Source organism: Natator depressus, chromosome 7 (genome assembly GCF_965152275.1).
Source record: "Natator depressus isolate rNatDep1 chromosome 7, rNatDep2.hap1, whole genome shotgun sequence".
Lineage (NCBI taxonomy): Eukaryota > Metazoa > Chordata > Testudines > Cheloniidae > Natator > Natator depressus.
The window spans coordinates 45,170,594-45,191,599 of NC_134240.1; the positions used below are offsets into that span (position 1 = coordinate 45,170,594).

Here is a 21,006-nt window from a genome sequence, read left to right on the forward strand (position 1 = left end):
ATCCCAGGATTTAAGATCTGAATGGCTGGGCTTTCCTAGTCAGTAGCAACCATGACGTGCTTCTATTACATGGGGAAACCCATATTCCTACTGGTCCTTTCTGAGCTGAACCCATCAAGATCATAAATACAGGCTATGAGGCCCTAGTCCAGTTGTGGCCTGTCAGACCCCCCCGTGCATCAGGCAGAAACACCAAGTGTTCCTCAAAGCATAGTGATCTCTGGCTCCAGGGATCACTCGAGCAGGGCTAAGGACTCTGCCAAACAAAGGCATGAGGAGGGTAAGAGCAAGCACTCTCAGAAGAAACGTGAGAGAACCCCTCCAAGTCCTTATCCAAAAAGAGGACCTCCTCTCCAAAACTGTCTAAATTGGGTGAGACTCCATGCCCTAGTATGGGAGTGTCAGGAACTTACAATGAGCACTGTACTGGTTTCCCGGTAACAAAGGCAAGAGCATCTCAAAACTGGCCTTAGCTAAAGAATCAGGGCCATCCTTGGTATCAGTGAGAGAAAGAAGGCTGTGGACACTATTGGTACCAATGTGAAAGCAAGGCCTCCTACACCATTGGTACCAACGTGGAGAGAGAAGGAGTCATCAGTACTAAATAGAACCGTAGTAAAGGCAGCACCACTGGTGCTGCTGAGGGAAAAAAGCCTGGTCCACTCTTGTTTCAGGGGTTATATATGCTTCCGTGGAGGACATTGCTGTTGACATGGATCCGGAATCACCAGTACTGTCAGTTCCATTACTAATCAGGGAAGTACCCACACTGTCAGTTGGCCACTCACCAGTACCATCAATCATCTGACTTCCCATACCAATGGTACTGCTCATCAACATAAAAGCCCCCTTTTCCTCTGATAAGTCCCGTATCAGTGTGAGATCTTCACCATCCCTGTCAAGACCAGGGGTCAGCCCCAGTAGAGGTGCTGGGATCTCATGGACACCTTCCTTCTCACAAAGTAGGGACTGCACACTTTCGGTCCAGTGGCATCCTGCTCCATGGGACTGCCCTATTTTCCCTATGACTCCTAACACTGGCCTTGCTGGAGCTCCTGCCATCCATATGAGACATCCCAAAACTATAAAATCATAAGGGGAGTCATGACAGGCTTCCCATCTCAGGGAAGAGTCTCAACCCACTCAGGATCAATCTAAGGAAGAAGAGCAACCAGACCAGGCGGGACCACCTGTCCTGGCAGGGTTATCATCGTCATCCCCAGATGGTTGCACCTGGCTCACCATCACCGCCTGACGTCTACAGATAGTTCCCGGATCTTCTGAGGAGGGTTACAGTTACAGATCCCCCTGGAGGAAGTACAGGACACCCCTCATAAGCTACTGTACATCTTCCAGAGTACATGTCCTAGAAAGGTGACAATTAATGAGGCCTTGCAGTTAAAGATGGTCTGGCATACTCCAGTCAATTGTGCTCCCACTTCAAAGAGAACAGAGAAGAAATACTTTGTGCCTTCTAAGGGAGCAGAATACTTATTCTCACACTGTGCTCTGAACTCTTTCATGGTGCAAGCTGTCAGTGAAAGGAACAAGCAAAACCACACTAACTCTACACCTTCTTATAAGGAGGCCAAATTTTTAGACTGTTTTTGAGAAAGAACTTCACTTTGGCAAGCTTACAGTTCTGCATAGCAAACTACCAAACTTTAATGTTGAAATATGATTTTATTGATTGCAATACATTCTCAGAATTCACCAACAAATTCCGCCAAGAGGATAGACCTCATTTCCAAGCAGTTATTGATGAAGTAAATTGTAGATCAGCCCCCAGGCATTAATAGATGCAGCAGATACAGCCTCCCACTCGATGGCAATTTCATGAGACTTTGTAACCTTATCTAAACCAGGTCATCCATTTACCTGTCTTCTATCCAAAACTACAATGGCAATTTCATGAGGCAAAGTAACCTTATCTAAACCAGGTCATCCATTTACCTGTCTTCTATCCAAAACTACATGCCACCAGAGAAGACAAGAAACTACACTCTCTGGATGCATGATGACCCTTGTCATTCTATCTTCAGAAGACAAAACCCTTCAGGAAATCTCCTGAACTGTTGTCTCTTTTATGGTACATATGAGAGGGCAAGCGGTCTCTTCACAGAGATTTTTCAAATGTATTTTGGGTTGCACCATCCTTTGTTACGAGTTAATGGCAGCCCATCTGCCGCAAGATATGAGGGCCCACTTGACCAGAGCCCAGGGTGCATCTGTTGCTTCACTTCAAGATGTCCCTCTCCTGGAGATCTGTAGAGCAGCTCTGTTCACACTTTTGTGAACCATTATGCTCTTGTACAATCTTCTACGTAGTCAGCAGAGCAGTCCTCCAAGTGGTGTAGAGCAGATGCAGACCAACCTATCCTCCTCAACGAATACTGTTTGTGAGTCACCTTGAGTGGATACACATAGGGACCGTCACTCGAAGAAGAAAGGTTACTTACCTTGAACAATAACTGGAGTTCTTTGAGATACGTGGTCCCTATCTGTATTCCAGTATCCACCTTCCTTCCCCTCTACTGCAGAGCCCTGGCCTATGGTTATTTGTAGTAGAAAGGGAACAAGAGAGGCAGTCAGTCCACACTGCCCCTTATGCCCTCAGGTCAGAGCACAAGGAGAAGAGTGCAGCTGTGGACCAATGGAGTCTAGTAGCAGAAATTTTCCAGTCTTGGGCACGTGGAGTACATGCACACTTCTAATAGAATACAGATAGGGAACCCCACATCGAAAATAAACTCCAGTTATTATACAGGTGAATAACTTTTCTTTTTCATCTCCTCTCTTGTCAGAATCACTTTATCTTAGGCCTTGTGAATTTTTCTCCTTCAGGTTACTGATTATGAAGCTGAACAATGTGCCTTAACATGAACAAAATTTATCTAAAATTGATGATGTTTTTTAAGAAAAACAAATTACCCTTTCCATATGAAAATGTGAATGATTTTTTAAAAAATGGTATAAGTTGAATAGTATTTGTTGGTATGTACATCATTTTTAACCTGTATAACATTGTGCGGAAATGTATTCTGAGTTGTTAAACTATTCCACGGGGCTTCCTGTAAATCAACTTGCAGTTGGAATTGCCACTGGATTTAATCCACATCGGTCAGTGGTATAGGCCCAGCAACACAGCAGTAACAGTGGGACACTTATTTAGCAAGAATGGGCACAGGAAAGAAATAAACAGGACACACCTCTCTGGAGATATCTGCAGATCTTTAGAAGGGTTTAAATCTAGCCTGTAAACATTTGTTTAGCCTTCCTTTTGATTAATTGGTCATTTTTTTATGCATCATTCTGAAGTGCCTACAGGGTGAGTGCTGTAGATGGGCAGACAACAGAGCTACTGCCCATGTTTCTTCCAGGCCTCAGCTGTTTGTCTTTAAATTGAACTATTTTATTTTTAAATTAAGACAAGTAATATATCAGGATTTCTTACAAATACACTAGTTTTGAGGGGAGTTTTGAAGTGGAGAGAAACTAGAAATAGACTTGCATCGAACATAGCATTTGATGTCAAAACAGCAAGATACATTAGGAGTTCAAAGAGAGTTGAGCTTGGCGCTTTTATACAGCTGTTATACAGAACTGGAAACCTCTCTAAGCTTTTTAAAAAATATTTGTAAATATATAATAGAAATGAAAATGGCTTGTACACACTAAAAATTCCCCACAATGTGAAGCATTTTGACTTTGCATGCAAGTAGACACAGTGTGGATGCTCATCACGTAGAACGCTACTGACTGGGGCTTTGTAGATGCCCTGAGGGAGGCAAAAAACCTCATCTTTGCCTCCATCACAGCCACAACATAAGATTAAAAATGTTTTATAGAAGTGAGACTCAGATAAGGATATTGTGTGCCAAATTCTAGCCATCTTCCATTTCATGTCAATTTTTGCAGGTCATCTGTGTGCGATGGTGATCTGTGAGTTTGATGGTGGGGAGAGACAGTTCTGACAGCTGAGTACAAAATATTTGTAGTGTATAGGTAGGAACACTGTTAGTCCAAATGCAAATTTTAATGTGCTGTTTGGACTTTTTTGATGATTCCATAGTCGTATACCAAACTCCCTATAGGCACATTGACACCTCATTATTGAAACTCACTGAAAACACCTGTTCCCTACTTCTGGGGGTAGGGATGGAGTGGGAGGAGGAGAAGAGGATACAAACAGTTCAGAGAACAACTTTTTAAAAGAGAGAGTGGGTTAAAAAAATAAACAAACAATAAATACATTCAAAATGAGGATTGAAACTATCATTTTTCACGGTTGAAGGATACACTGCATAAAACCCCCCACAAAACTTTAGGAAGGGTGTTCAAAAATAATGAAGTATAAGATTAATAAACAATACTCTAATAGCCCTATTAGTCATTATAATGTAGCAGTAAGCTATGGTGAGTCAGAAATAGTAGTGGGTGTGCATTAGTAGGCTATTGCTTCAATTCTCTGGTGGTTAAAGAAGATAAAAGGCCTTGGGCTAGATCCTAAAAGAGGACTTAGGCTAAGCGGCTAAGCATTGCAGTGCCTAAATTTTAGTCATCCCGCTATCTAATGGAATTTGTAACACTGAACCAGGTACCCTGTATAACTCCTGGGGAGAGTTAAGTACCTAAGAATGGGATCCACAAATGCCAGCAAGTTGAGTGGGGAGCTGTCTAAACGAACTAATATGAAATGCTGAAGACCTAAGCAGTGGTATGACCTAAGCCCTGCCCCTCAAAGGAAGTTAGGCGCCTAAGTCCAGGTCTGAGGGAAATGCCTATTTTTGTTTGAGATTCACAGCCATGAACCCTCTCCTGGAGTTAGATACCTAAGTCCTTTCTTGCAAAAAGAAGGTGGTGGGGCTGCCCTTTTTAGCCCAGTAGTTAAATCATTCACCTGGGTTGTGGGACAAGATTGGAAGGGAGACTCAAACTTAGGTCTCCCACATACTGGGTGAATGCCCTAGCCACTGGGTTAAAGAGTCATTCTTACTCTTTCTCTGGCCCAATAAATACTTAATTATTTATACAGAGTAGAGTGGCTTCTATAGGAGAGCTGGAGAGAGACCCAGCCTAGACTATCTGGGGTGGAGGGGGGGCAGTTGAGCCCAGGTCTCCTATGTCTGTGGGGCATGCTCTAACCATTGGGCCAAACGTTATAAGGTGGAAGCAACATCACCACCACCACCTCCTCTAGATAAGTTTTGCGTGGGATCTGATCTGTTAGGCGACCTCTGAGAATGCCTGCCAGATCAGTCCCTGCAAGCAAGATAGGAGAGAGAATGCCTAGTTTGAGGATCCCAACTGGGCACAGGACTGAGATTGCTGTGCACGTGCCCAGTGGCAGGTTTAAGGGGATTTTACCAGCAGACACTTAGGTGCCTAAATCCCTTTATGGATTTAACCTCTTGTGCCTCTTAGTGCATCTGAGGCATGCAGCAGTGGCTTAGTCATTTGCACTTTTTTTGTAGGTCATTCCTGTGTCCTATCAGATCATCAGTACAGTGGCCCACTGGCTGAACAGTGTTCTTCCTCAGAGCTATCTGAGGCTTATACTTATAACCCCATTGTACCTTTGCCTGACTGCATAGATTTAGAAGTATATCCATTTTTTCAGGAAGTAACAACAAAACTCTCATCTCCTTGCCCATGGATTAAAGCCATTCACTTGCAGTGGCAAGCACACATTAAATCTGTATTGTTTCTGGATGCCTGTCAGGGTCAGCCGAAAGTAGAGAGTATTGCATTAGTGGAGCCCTGAAGCATCAAAAGTATGGACTGTCATGAAATCCAGTCTCCTGGCCAGCCAAAGATGCAAAAAGGATATTCAGCCCACTACTGTTAAAATGCAGATTCATTGACCTCCAGTTGTATTATTTAATTTCAGTCCCTTGTAGAGCTTATTCTTTTATATAGAATATATTTCAATCCCCAAAATAAAATGGCCTTTTTCCTCTGTTTTTATTCATTTTTTCTGACTGCAAGACTCATAAGAATGCCATGGTTTGGAGATGCTGTTGCTGAAGCTCTTGGTTTGTTGAATTTCTGTTCCTGCAACTGCTGCCATGTTGACAACAAATCATGCAGGTCCTGCTGGGTAGCGTGTTCGGGTTTGTCAGAACAACAATATCTTAAACATGTCTGAAAAGGGTAGGGTAAGAAGAGAGGGAAAAGGACGTAAACTATTCTGTTGATCATGTTGACAAGATATTTCATTTTTTAAATACTAAAGTTTAAATGAATGTACATAACAAGGCATGGCAAAATCATTAACAAGACATTAAAAAAACAAACCTTTGAAACCTCAGTTTAGATTCAGATTAATATTTAAATCTCTGGAGATTAAACAGGCACAGTTAGAGACTTGCCGTCCATTTTCTGATTATAATGTTACCGTTTAGCATGAAAAACAGGATCATCCTTTGAGTTACAGTTTCAGAGATAAAAGAAAAGGAGTACTTGTGGCACTTTAGAGACTAACAAATTTATTTGAGCATAAGCTTTTGTGAGCTACAGCTCACTTCATCGGATGTTGCTCTTACTACAAATGTTTTTGTACAGGTGTTGACTATTTGATATTAGTGAAAATGTCTTCAGATGTTTACTGGAATTTCATTTTGTATCACATAGTCCAGATCTGTGCAAAATTTGAACACGGAAAGTATCAAACAAAATCACCTTCTTTCTAGACTTCCATCTCTGTGGATGATTAAACAACTGTATCTGTCCTTAGGATAACACATACTAGATGGGGATTAATAACAGTAGGGTACTCCTGCATTTGGATACCTTAAATTACCCAGTGTAAGAAAAAGAAAAAGGGCCTTTTTTAAATGACATACAAAGACAGTTTTAAATGCTATCAAGTCTGTGAGAGCCTTTTACACTCAAAGTTAAGGCAACACCACCCGTAAATTATCTCGGTTAGGTATAAAAGGGTTTTCAGATAAAGCTAGTAGTATTGGTGTATGTCTTAATGAATAACACAAATAAAAGAAAATCATTCTGAATTACGAAAGTAAACTGAAAAATCAGTTTGCTGTGATCTCAGAAATGTCTAGCATGTTTATGATAAAGGACACAGTAACAATTAGAGGAATACATAGAGAGAAAAGAGTACAGACAGGAGGATTTTAGGGTTGAAAATTAATTTTTAAAAATAGTCGTCCAATGCTGTATAAAGTGAATGCAAACGTTTCTCCTGTAATAATCAATTTATATTTTTATTCTTTTTTCCTCCACAGCATTTATCAAGTAGGCACAGTGTCCAGCAAAGCACAACACAGGTAAGATGGCTGCAAAACCCTAGCATGATGTCTTTTTTTCTTTGAAATCTCTGATAATGTATCTGAATGTAAAGAAATAATGCAAATCACAGACTGACTGATCAGAATTGGCTCAAATTGATTGTTGACCTGCACATAGTGTTTTTATTTACACCAGTGCAAAATAGAAATAAAACACTATCAAATCAGAATGGTAGTATTTTATATATGCTTTCCACTGGTATAAATGATGTCATTGGTATTAGGCCCAAATGTACACCCTTCTTGGTATTTGGCTCTTTTGGTTACTCAAATATCGATAATAAAAGATAAACCCCGCAGCCTAAGCTTTCTCCCTAAATTGTTCCTAGAGTTTCCTAAAAGAGATCTCTCTATTTTAGACCTCAAATCCCTCCCTCCCCACAATCTCACATAACCAGTTCCACATCTCTCATCTCCAGGGTGGTTAATGAGCTGCAACTATTATAAAAAGTCAGCAAGAAGCAGTTTCTGAAGCAATTTTTTCGGAATTCTAATACCTGCTAACAGTGTGAGTCAACAAGAATTGTACTTTCTGGAATCAGGAGCACTGGCTGAGAAACAGAACTGATGTAGTCTGTTTGATGGTTAGATAAGTTGATTTCAGATTAGTAACACCACACATCTTCTTATCGCTGTTTCCAAAACCACTGCAATGAAAACCAAATATATAAGTTAAAACTAGAAAAACTGAAAACACATCTGCCATATGTCTCTGATGTAGCACCTAATTCATGAGGCTAAACTTCTACTCCATGGAGAAGGAAGAACTGAGTTATGACTCTGCCATGTGAGTTATGTACACCTTATTTGTGAAGAAAATAATACTTGTTTTTGATTTTTAAAAATCAGGTGGATACAATTCGTCAGCGTCATGGGGAGGCTTGCCGTATGCCAGTGCCTCACCACTTCTTCATCAGTCTAAAGAGCTTCACCTATAATACTATTGGGGAAGACACAGATGTCTTCTTTTCTTTGTATGATGTTCGAGAGGGCAAGCAGATCAGGTAGGACAATATCAACCTCTTGTTTGCTTTTCATCACATGTGGAATACAAATATTCAAAGAATACAAAGCTTGGAGAAAAATGTCTGAACTATCTCCTCTCACCCTTGTCATGAGGAATTTTGATAGATGAATTCAGTGACTGGCAGTTTTGTGATGCATACACCAAAATATCGAAGTATGGTGTTTTTTGTGTGAGAAGTATAGTTCTCATGAAAGTGGGTGACTCAGAGCATTGACTAACAGTAGGCATAGCATGGGCAGTCATTGTACAAACTTCCAGATCAGTCCTAAAGCTTAACCTTAATGTAGTCCAGGTCTTGTGCAGAGTGAAAGTTGTTACTCCGTAAAAAGTGATAATGCCGATTTGTGCCATGTTGCATGAGAGTTTTGAAAGGAGCCCAGCTGTTTGTTTAGGTGCTTGGCTGAGATCATCAAGCTCTCTTTCTCTTGTGATCTAAGAAGGATCATAGTGGATTGGAGAGATGCTAGAATTACTATAATAGCTTGTGTTCCTCACTCTGAGTTAGATATAAATACATAAATATGGCTGAAGGTATCCATTCTTCTGGCCAGTTTGACTGTACATTATGTTATAGGCAGCCGCCAGAGCAGAGGTCCCCAAATTGTGGGGCACGCCCCCCCAGGGGTGTGCAGAGCAGCGTTCGGGGGGTTGTGGCGGGGGTGGGGCGGGAGTGCCAGCCAGCCCCACCCCCAGTTCTGCTCTGACCCCACCCCCAGCCATGTCCCCCATTCCCAGCCCCGTGTCTGACCCTGTCCCCAGCCTTGGTGCAGCTCTGCACCCAGCTGGGGGCCCAGCTGCCACTCCAGCCCCGCCCTCAGCCCCTCGCTGGGGAGGGAGCAGAGACAAACCCAGCTGCGGGCCTAGCTGCAGCTCCATTCCCAGCCCGGGGATGGGAGCGGAGCTAAAGCCGACCACAGGCCCGCCTGTGGCTCTGCTCGTACCCCAGCCTTGACCCCCGGCAAGGCTCCAGCCCTAGACCCACCCGCCACTGCAGCCCCAGCCTCAGCCCCCTTACCCCATCCATGTTCCTCCTCTCCCCCCCCCACCCCCAAGCCGCAGCCAAGCTCCTGGCACTGGCTCCAGGGGAGGCCAGGGAAGCACAACCCTCAAAAGTTTGGGGACCACTGTACTAGAGGTTTCAATATGATATGAAATAGGTCCTATTTTTTTCCTTCTTATAAGTGCCCTTTGGAAATATCAGGATGAAAATTAACAGAAAATGACCACATCAAGTGCCTTGTATCTGAGTAGTTCAGTTAGTATATGTCTTTAACAGGAGAAGTCATTGAGACACCATATGCTGAAGAAAATGTTGCAGGAAAAGGTCTAGTGCCACCGGGAGTCCTTGACTCTTAACTCTTATTGATGTCATCTTACTCCTGCACAGCAAAAACAAGTGATGAAAACAGGTTAGAGAGACAACAAAAGATTTCCAGACTAAAGCTTTTTTAAATTCTAATTATAGGATAAAAGGAAGCTATCATCTGCAATTCATTTGAAAAAAGCAGCACTTATAAATCATTCTTTTGAGCTTTGATTAAATTATATCTGGGTCCATGGACAGAGATATTTAACATTTGCCTAAAGGAATTTTGTGCCACTGTGATCAAAACTGTCTTGTACATTTTGACAGATTTAAATGTGTCCCAAGCTGGGAAAAAACAGATTTCAGAGCTCTGTCTGCCTTTTGCTTCATTTTGAAAAAAACTATTCTTCCAAAGAAGTTGTGGGATAGAACGACTAATATTTGGGGCTCTCCAGAGTACTAAAAAAAGGAGAAATATTGGAATACCCTAAATGAATCAGTCAAGTTTTATAGTTAAACAAATGTGTCTGCCACCAATTAGCTGGGCATCTTAAAGAACACTGTTAAGGAATGTAGGGAGGGAGTCTGACCTGATATTGAGTCAGCTGTTTGATTCCCTCTATAGAATCATAGAATATTAGAGTTGGAAGAGACCTCAGGAGGTCATCCAATCCAATCTCCTGCTCAAAGCAGGACCAATCCCCAACTAAATCATCCCAGCCAAGGCTTTGTCAAGCTGGGCCTTAAAAACCTCTAAGGATGGTGTCATAAATATAAAGGGAAGGGTAAACACCTTTAAATCCCTCCTGGACAGAGGAAAAACCCTTTCACCTGTAAAGGGTTAAGAAGCTAGGATAACCTCGCTGGCACCTGACCAAAATGACCAATGAGGAGACAAGATACTTTCAAAAGCTGGAGGGAGGGAGAAACAAAGAGTCTGTCTGTGTGATGCTTTTGCCAGGGACAGAACAGGAATGGAGTCTTAGAACTTAGTAAGTAATCTAGCTAGATATGCGTTAGATTATGATTTCTTTAAATGGCTGAGAAAATAAGCTGTGCTGAATGGAATGTATATTCCTGTCTTTGTGTCTTTTTGTAACTTAAGGTTTTGCCTAGTGGGATTCTCTATGTTTTGAATCTAATTACCCTGTAAGGTATTTACCATCCTGATTTTACAGAGGTGATTCTTTTTTACTGTTTCTTCTATTAAAATTCTTCTTGTAAGAACTGAATGCTTTTTTCATTGTTCTTGAGATCCAAGGGTTTGGGTCTATGGTCACCTATGCAAATTGGTGAGGATTTTTACCAAACCTTCCCCAGGAAGTGGGGTGCAAGGGTTGGGAGGATTTTGGGGGGAAAGACGTTTCCAAACAACGCTTTCTCAAAAATAAACCCGGTCAGATGTTTGGTGGTGGCAGTGGAAGTTCAAGGGCAAAAGGTAAAATAGTTTGTACTTTGGGGAAGTTTTAACCTAAGCTGGTAAAAGTAAGCTTAGGAGGTTTTCATGCAGGTCCCCACATCTGTACCCTAGAGTTCAGAGTGGGGAAGGAACCTTGACAGATGGAGATTCCACCACCTCCCTAGGTAACCCACTCCAGTGCTTCACCACCCTCCTGGTGAAATAGGAGTTATTAAAATACTTATTTTGGTCTGGTCAGAGCACTCAAAGACATGGTCCTCCTCAAGAGAATAGAACAAAAAATATCTGTCACCAAAAGTTTAGAGTGAGAATGGCACATTTAGATACTTCAAACAAACAAAACTATTCAGTTTCTATAACAATTAACTGAAGTGTCAGAAATTGTTGAGTTCAAGCGCAGCAATCGGAAACAGGCAAGACAGATGTGCAACTAGAAAATAAGCTTGTACAAGGCCTCCAATGGCTTCAGACGGAGAGAAGTTGTCACATAAGAGACCACCCTGGCTTAACCAGGAGATCTTTAATTATCTGAAACTCAAAAAGGAATCCTCAAGAAGTGGAAACTAGGTCAAATCACAAAGGATTGATATAAACAGCACAAGCATGTAGGTATAAAATTAGAAAGGCCCAGGCATGAAATGAGATTAAACTAGCTAGAGACATAAAGGGTAACCAGAAAACATTTTACAAATATATTAGAAGCAAGAAGAATACTGAGGACAGGATAGGCCTGTTACTCAATGGCGGGGGGAGACAATAACAGTAACTTTTTGGTGTTTCAGTTTTCTCCAAAAAGTGTATTTGCGATTGGACTTCTAACATAGTGAACGCCAGTGAAAATGGGGTAGGATCAGAGGCTAAAATAGGCAAAGAACAAGTTAAAATTACTTAGACAAGTTAGATGTCTTCAAGTAGCCAGGGTCTGATGAAGTACATCCTAGAATACTCATGGAGCTGACTGGGAAGATATTTGAGCTATTAGCAATTATCTTCAAAAAATCATGGAAAATGGGAGGAAAATGGGATTTCAGAGGACTGGAAAAGGGCAAATATAGTGCCAATGAATAAAAAGGGGAATAAGGACAACCTGGGAATGACAGACCAGTCACCTTAACTTCAGTACCTGGAAAGATAATGGCACAAATAATTAAGCAATCAATTTACAAATGCCTGGAGAATAATAAGGTAAATAACAATGAGCGTGGATTTGTCAAGAACAAATCGTGTCAAACCAATCTAATAGCTTTCTTTGACAGGGTAACAAGACTTGTGGATGCAGGAAAGTAGTAGACGTTATATATCTTGACTTTAGTAAGCCTTTTGATACTGTCTCTCATGACCTTCTCATAAACAAATGAGGGAAATACAACCTAGATGGAGCTACTATAAGGTGGGTGCATAACTGGTTGGAAACCTGTTCCCAGAGAGTAGTTATCAGTGGTTCACGGTCAAGCTAGAAGGGCATATCAAGTGGGGTCCCGCAGGGATTGGTTCTGGTTCTGGTTTTCTTCAATATCTTCATTAGTGATTTAACTAATGCCAGAGAGAGTACACAAATAAAGTTTGCGGGCGATACTGAGCTGGGAGGGGTTGCAGGTGCTTTGAATGATAGGATTAAAATTCAAAATGATCTGGAAAAACTGGAGAGATGGTCTGAAGTAAATAGGATGAAATTCAATAAAGAGGAAAGCAAAGTACTCCACTTAGGAAGGAACAATCAGTTGCACAAATACAAAATGGGAAAGGACGGTCTAGGAAGGAGTGCTGCGGAAAAAGATCTTGGGGTCATTGTGGCTTACAAGCTAAATATGAGAGAACAGTGTAACACTGTTGCAAAAAATCAATTCCTTGGATGTATTAGCAGGAGTGTGGTAAGCAGGACACAAGAAGTAATTCTTCTGCTCTACTCTGTGCTGATAAGGTCTCAACTGTAGTGTTGTGTCCAGTTCTGGGCACCACATTTCAGGAAATATGTGGAGAAATTGGAGAAAGTCCAGAGGCAAGCAACAAAAATGATTAAAGGTCTAGATAACATGACCTATGAAGAAAGATTGAAAAAACTGGGTTTGTTTAGTCTGGAGAAGAGAAGAGTGAAAGGGGACATGATGATAATCTTCAAGTACATAAAAGGTTGTTATAAAACAGAAGGTGATAAAATGTTCTCCTTATACACTGAGGACAGGACAAGAAGCAGTGGGCTTAAATTGCAGCAAGGGAAATTTAGCTTGGACATTAAGAAAAACTTCCTAATGGTCAGGGTAATTAAGCACTAGAATAAATTGCCTAGAGAAGTTGTGGCATCTCCATCACTGGAGAGTTTTAAGAGCAGGTTAGACAAACACCTGTCAGGAATGTGTGACAGTCTATACCTTGGGGGAGCGTCCTGGAACCCCCATATTCCTCATTTTTATATAATCATGATCTTACGTATAAAGCATGCCTTGTAATATATCAGGGGAAAAGTTATGATCTGCTGAAAGTCATTTTTCTATCCATATATGTATATCATTAATGCATATGAAGTTATGAGAATTATGTTGTATGGTTGTCACTAAAACATACTGTAAATTGGGGATTCAGCCAGATATTAGTTCCCCAGAGGCAACAGCAAGGAAAGTAACAAATGCCCTGGTGGGGTGTGAAACAACCCATCAACAGCCATTGTCCAGCAAGGGAGCTACAATTAAATGACTCACCTGCCTAAGGCCACACCAGGGGAATTGCTCAGCCTTGCCTGGAGACTCAGCAGTGGCCACCCAGACATGCCTGGACTTGTGTTTTCCAAGCACATGGACTGAGGGTATAAAACAGACACTGTGGCCACATGCTGGGCCTTTCTCCTTCCCCCACCTATGCTGCAAGCAACAAAGACACTCAGAAGAAGGCAAGACTCCAACAGAGGAGATTTGCCCAGGTTTATGGGACAAACCTGTATATTAAGGACTGAAATATACAGTGGGGTGAGAAAAACTGCTTAATCTATTTGTTGCCCAGTATAATAGGATTGAGAGTTTAGACTGCGTGCTTATATTTTATTTCTTTTGGTAACTAACGCAGACTTTTTGCCTATCATTTAAAATCTATCTTTTGTGGTCAATAAATTTAACTGTTTATCTTTTACCAGTGAGTTTGTCTGAAGTGTGTGGCAAAACTGCTCAGGGTACAAAGGCTAGTGTATATCCACTTTCCATTGATGAAGTGGTGAACCAATTAATAAATTTACACTGCTCGTCTTGAGCAGTGCAAGATGGTGTATTCCTGAGGTACAGTGCTGGGAGCTGGGGGGATTTGGCTCTGATGCCTTTCTCTGTGGGATTCATGAGTGGCTCTGGGAGCATTCATGCTATCTAGCTGGATGTGGGGGCTCCACTTGCTGTTGTGCTGAGTGATCACAGCTCCTGGAGGGGCTTTCTGCTTGTCACTAGCAAAGCATTGTGAGAGACAGCCCAGGCTGGAGAGAGCAGTCCCACAGTCCCAGGCTGCACTCTGGGGATCCTATCACAGGGTGGTCTAGATAAAATGCAGTCCTGCCTTGGGTGTAGGGGACTAGACTAGAAGACCTCTCGAGGTCCCTTCCCAATCCTATGATCCTATTATTCTATGACCTAGTTCAGGAAAACATTTAAGTATATGCTTAAATCCTTTTGAATTAAATGTGACTTCATGCTTAAGTGCTTTGCTGAATAGGGATGAAGTTACCCACAATCTTTGTTAACCATGTGCTTAAACGCTTTGCTGAATCAGGACCTGAATGGCAGCATCTGTGGGAATGGTGCACAAAGGAAAATGGGAAAGACCTGAAGAGGCTTTTTGTATAACTGGCAACCAAAAGAAGCTGAAAATAATGCTGACCATGAAGAGGAAAGTACAATGGCTTCTGAGATACCTGAATGCATACAAAAGTGCCTCAGAAATGCAAACAGTTGTTATCGTGCTCTTGGGGTTGTAGCATGCACCAGTGAGCATCAGTAGTGACAACAATATCAGTTTTAATATTGCCCTAACTTCCCAAAGGAAGAGGTGCAGGAAGACTGGGATGAGAAGCTGAGCTGCACTTAACTGCTTGAAGACAGGAAATTATCTTCCCTAAACCAGAAAAGAAAACAAAGATAAATGTTTCTTTTAAAGTAGATATAAAAACATCTTTTTAGTTTTCGAGCAATAAAAATTTTTCCCCCTCTCACTATGCCGTGGAAAATAGTCAAATATTCCCGAGCCAATGGCTCACTAGGTGGACGTGATTAAGGCATGTCAATATCATAGCCAACAGTATACCAGGGGGTGATGCAGCCAGCATCATGTCTGACTGCCCTAACTGGATGGATCAGGTACCCATTTTGCAGCTGAATGAACTGGAGGTGGCCTTTCAGTATGGATTGAGCAAGACTTTAATCCATGCGCTTCAAGATTCTAGTCAAGTGCCTTAACCACTCAGCCACTACACCTATTTTCTATTGGAAAATAGTCAAAGTAAAGACAAGCAAAGTTTCTGTGCATTCAGTTCTCAGTTAAGAAAACAGACTGATTTTCTTAGTCATTCCCAGGCTGAAGGTGGGATGGTTCCCAGCAAGCATGTCTTCAGCATATAGGCAGTCACAAACCTTGTTGAAGCTGGTGAGCATGATGGTTGCTTTGTTTGGTGAAGCTGTGTCTGTAAGTGAGAAGCTGCCAGAAGCAGACAGAGACAGAAGCAGAAAAGCCAATGAGTCATTAAGAAAAGCACTGGAAATGTGGCTCTGAGAGCGCTTTTTGGACAGAGTGCTGGCTGGAAAGAGGCTTGGAACAGTGAGCAAAAAACCTGTCTCCCGTCGTTTGATTCCTGTTGTGTTCAGGGAAACAGGATTTGTAAATAATGGGATTGCATCAAAGAAACACCAGACTCTATCATCAGTTTCTTGTCCTAATGGAAACAAACTGTAGGACCCCAAACATTGGCTAATCACTCGCACCAGTAAGTGTGTTCTTTTGATATGTGTGATTCTTACTGTAGGTATGCATATGCTTCATGCAAGGAAGATCAGATTTTTTTGGCTAACAGTGTATGTTGAGGCCGCGCGTAGCCCAGGTTATTGTGCGAGGACATAAAGGGCAAAGTGGCTGTGACCCTCCCTCAGTTCCATCTTACTGCCTACAGCAGTGAGAAAGAACCTTGTGGTGTACCACCTGCTGGCACTCTCTCACGAGCTATTTTTGTTTAACTTCTGAAAATTTTCAGAATACCCTGCAGTCCTTTAGTTTTAACATCTTGGACAGCATAATCCTCTGTCTGGATCAGATTTCTTCAATCAGACCACCCTTGTACAGATTCCCCTCCCCCCTCGTACAAGGACCTCAAGATGGCAGACTGAAAATCTGCAGGCTTCAAGTCTTGTTCGTCCTGTGATGGACTAATTCTTGTTACAGACAAGTTATGTGTGGGTGAATGCTATACGGTTGCTTGATTTGCCTCTCCTGCATTCTTATTCAAAAATTGAAAGATCCAAGACTGAAGCTCCTTCTCTTGGAGCAGTCAATGAGATATCTGTTTGATATTTTATCAGCCTCTGGATCAGCCATAAATGAGGGACTGTTAGACCTAGCAGGAGCTCTGTGGTAGGCGCTCGCCACTACAGCACTAATGGCAAAGTGTATCAAGACAAGATACCAGGTGCCCCTTTCTGGGTTCAAGTACTTCTATTCACACTCTGACCCCAGATCTGTAGTGGTCTTCGATGTCCAAGAGAAGCTGCATTCTGCCAAAAACACATCAAAAGATAAAGTTCCCAAATGATTGGATCTGTTAGGGAGAAAATCCCATACTTCAGCATGGTTCCAACTACAAGTGACTGTCAGGCTCTTCTAGACAAATACAACTTTTTAACTTAGGAAAGAGTGATACCATTGATCAACAAGCTCCCTCTTGAGCTCAGAGCAAGGACATCATAAAAGAGGGACTGCTTGTGTGGAAAATGGCCCTGCAAGCCACACTGGATTCAGTAGATGACATTACTAGGTCTGTGGCCACTACAGTGACCAGGTTTTCCTCATGAAGTACAAACCATGACCAAGAATCTGCAACTTGAAGGATACAGATTGCAGACTACAACTCCACTGAATAAAGAAAAATTGCAAAGGACAAACCATAATCATTAGTCTGTATCTCACACATAGGGAAACCTATGCACTAGGGATATCTAAAACACACAAGTTGTACTACTTCAACTATACCAGAATAGTTAAAGCAATACAGCCCCCATCCCCATTGTGGATGCAGTATAGAGGTGCTTTATAGTACTATACCTATTCCTGAATGGAAGGGGAAATAAGCTGCACTGCTCTAAGGCATTGTGACATGGTGTACTTAGCTTTTGTGGCTCCCTACAGGAGGCCCCACAGTCATACTAAACCATGCCCTAGGAAACAGCAAAGTGACAGGAAAGGAGCAGTGAAGGTGGGTGCTTCAGGCCTGCCTAGAGAGGCCTCAGGGATGCAACCAATCAGAGCCCAGCGTGCTCGGATAAAAGAAGCTGCAGGGCCTTAGCCGGTCAGTTCCTGGCTGGGACCAGTGGAGTGAAGAAGGGTGCTTCTTTCTGTCTTGGAGACAGCAACAAATCTGAGGACGCTGGCCCTGAGATAGGGCTGAAGATAAAATGGGCCTGGTAGGAAGAGGCCCAGGGAAATAGAAGCAACAGACTGGAGTAAGCAATCCCAACTATACATATAAAATGATGGGGTCTAAATTAGCTGTTACCACTCAAGAAAGAGATCTTGGAGTCATTGTGGATAGTTCTCTGAAAACATCCACTCAATGTGCAGCAGCAATCAAAAAAGCAAACAGAATGTTGGGAATCATTAAGAAAGGGATAGATAATAAGAACAAAAATATCATATTGCTTCTATATAAATCCATGGTACGCCCATATCTTGAATACTGCATGCAGATGTGGTCGCCCCATCTCAAAAAAGATATATTGGAATTGGAAAAGGTTCAGAAAAGGGCAACAAAAACTATAAGGGGTAAGGCATGGCTTCTGTATGAGGAGAGATTAATAAGACTGGGACTTTTCAGCGTGGAAAAGAGACGACTAATGGGAGATATGATTGAGGTCTATAAAATCATGACTGGTGTGGAGAAAGTAAATAAGAAAGTGTTATTTACTCCTTCTCATAACACAATAACTAGAGGTCACCAAATGAAATTAATAGGCAGCAGTTTAAAACAAACAAAAGGAAGTATTTCTTCACACTACGCACAGTCAATCAACCTGTGGAACTCCTTGCCAGAGGATGTTCTGAAGGCCAAGACTATAACAGGGTTCAAAAAAGAACTAGATAAATTCATGGAGGATAGGTCCATCGATGGCTATTAGCCGAGATGGGCAGGAATGGTGTCCCTAACCTCTGTTTGCCAGAGGCTGGGGATGGACGACAGGGAATGGATCATTGGATGATTACTTGTTCTGTTCATTCCCTCTGGGGCGCCTGGCATTGGCCACTGTGCCAGTCTGAGTCAGTGCTGAGTGCTGCAGCACATCTCCAGAATTAGTGGAATCCCAGCACCGTTCTTCCTTGTCCACACTGAGGAAGAAATACAAAGCTTCTAGAGAGGAAACCAGAGGAGGGTCTCCACCTCTTAAGTCTGGTAAGAGGGTTGAGAAGGAATTGAGTAGAGAGCATCTGAAACATAAACACTCCTCCTCCAAATCCATGCCTTAGTTGGCACAGTCGGCTCCATGCCACAATGGGCACCGTCAAATCCAATGCTGGGAGAGGCACTGTCAACTTCTGCACTGCAACAAGAGACCATCTTGACGCCAACTACTGCAGTGGCGTTTGTGGCAGCAAGAAACCTGCTTTGCATTTTGGCGCTGGTGTCTCCATCCTTACAAGAGTCCAGTCCCCTGGCACCATGGTCAGTGATTCAACCTCCAGTACTGCAGTTGCTTGCTTCCTAGATAGGCAACCTCCTGGTACCCTTTAAGAGGAAGCTTTCTATGATGGCATTGCTCTGCTCATTGCTTGGCTCCCAGCATCAATCCCTGGCACTGATGGGATCAGCTCTGCCATTGTCAGAGGAAAGGGAATCTCTGGGTCATATGAATCTCAACCATGAAGCAAGACCCATAGGTCTATGCAGAGATCCTTTCTTCCTATTTACCACGGCAACCCTTCAGTAGGACCCATGGGAATGCCCTGCCTCATATCAGTGGCTCTTTTGGAACTCTTGGAGATTCTTCCCGATCTTCCCCACACTATGTGTACTCAGTGTCCTCATTTAGAAGGGCTAGGTCTACGCACTGAGCAACTCTGTCCCCCAAGTTGAGTACCAGGTGCGTACCGAGCATCAGGAGGAAGTTCCTGAGCCAAAGCAACAGCCGGTAGAGGAGATTCTATCCCCTCCAGTCTTGGCTTCCTCTTCATCTTCACCAGACAAAGCCATTTTGTCCAGCATGATTTCACGTCATCCTGATTTTAAAGTTCATCAGGAGTTGCTGAAGACTGTGTTACTTCTAAGGTGCGTGCCTGCATGGCCACACAAGAGGGCATCAAAGGCTGCGCACCTAATTAGTGGAGCAGGCGCACAGCCATAGGTCTGCCTGGACCCTGGAGAGGACGTGAGAAGGTGAGGTGGGGGGAATAGGGGGTGGGTGGGGGCAGTGGGGTAAGGTGGGGGTGGGGAGCTTGGGCATGCAGGGCTGAGGTGGCTGGGAAGAGACGCCTCTCCCCCAACCCCAGGGCTATGGCAGGGAGAGAGGATGAGGACTCCCCCAGCTCTGGGGCTGTGGCAGAGAGAGATGCCTGTCTCTTCCAGCCAGGGCTGAGGTGGGGAGAAAGGGCTGGGGGGAGTCCTCTCTCCCCACTGCAGTCCTGGGGTTGGAGGTGCCCCTTCAAATCCGGAAACCTATTCCTCCCAGGTCGGTGTAGGTGAAAGAATCATCCCTCTGTGTGACCACAGCTCCCACTAGCATCATTTTGCCACCACAGCGGTTTTCAGTGTGATGCTTTTTCTCTCTTGGGCTGCCTCAGCTTCGTTATGGTTATAACTTTTTAAAAATATATATTATATCTCATTTTTTTGTTTCTGCTGGTGGCACACATCTGCATATTACCTCTATATTGGTGCTGCACAGAACAAAATTCATTCCACTCATGGATGGAAAAAATTAGAGGGAACATTGGTTGAAGAGAGCAGCTGCAGGCTTAGGTGTATAGGACAAAGAGGTCAGGGAGTCTTCGCATCATCTGGTTGACATTTTATCATTGGTCGGTCCTTCCAAGGTAGCTCTGCCGATTAACAAGGTGATATTAAAGCCTATAAAAGCTCTATGGAAAACTCCATGTTTGCCTTCTCCCACCTCAAAAAGAGCAGAAAGAAAATATTATGTATCCTCCCCAAGCTTTGAGTACTTCTACACTCATCCACCACTGGGCTCATTAGTTGTGACAGTGGCTAGTGAAAGAGTATATCCAGGGCACCAAGCTGCCACCCCCAAATCAAAGAATGCTAAAAGGCTGGACTTATTTAGAAGAAAGATTTATTCAACACAGGGTTTACAGCTCCATATTGCTAACCAACAGGCTCTGCTGGGGCAGTATGACTTTAATTTATGGGGCTCCATGGAAATGTCCAGAAAGCTGCTACTGGAGAATGCTAGACAGGAGTTCTTTTTTTCAGGGTTGTCTATTTGTGAGAACATCACTTTCGGTGGTGCTGTGGTCTGCTGCAGGAGGGTGCTCAAGGAGGGACCACCCTGTTACAAAGGAAATGGATGAAATCTTGAAGGTCTAGACATATAGCAGTTTTGAGATGTAAAACTAAAACAGATCCATAGGGCTTGTCTATACTGGGTAAAATGCATTGTTTTAGAAAACATCTTTTAATCTGGCTAGTGTTAAACATGATGTTGTCTTTAGTGGCCTTGTCTAAACTTTTCACTTCCTTGCTTTTGTGGAGTTGTGTCAA

At 42.8% G+C, this 21,006-nt stretch overlaps 1 protein-coding gene across 6 annotated transcripts in view; it reads left to right on the forward strand.

The window, feature by feature from the left end:
- The window catches only part of DOCK3 (dedicator of cytokinesis 3), a 628,721-nt gene that overhangs the window by 371,801 nt on the left and 235,914 nt on the right, over positions 1 to 21,006 (forward strand). For all 6 annotated transcript variants that reach the window (XM_074958290.1, XM_074958294.1, XM_074958289.1 and 3 more), the window contains exons 8-9: positions 7,248 to 7,289; positions 8,160 to 8,314. In XM_074958290.1, the coding sequence (XP_074814391.1) occupies positions 7,248 to 7,289; positions 8,160 to 8,314 (197 nt within the window). The remainder of the gene's footprint in view (positions 1 to 7,247; positions 7,290 to 8,159; positions 8,315 to 21,006) is intronic.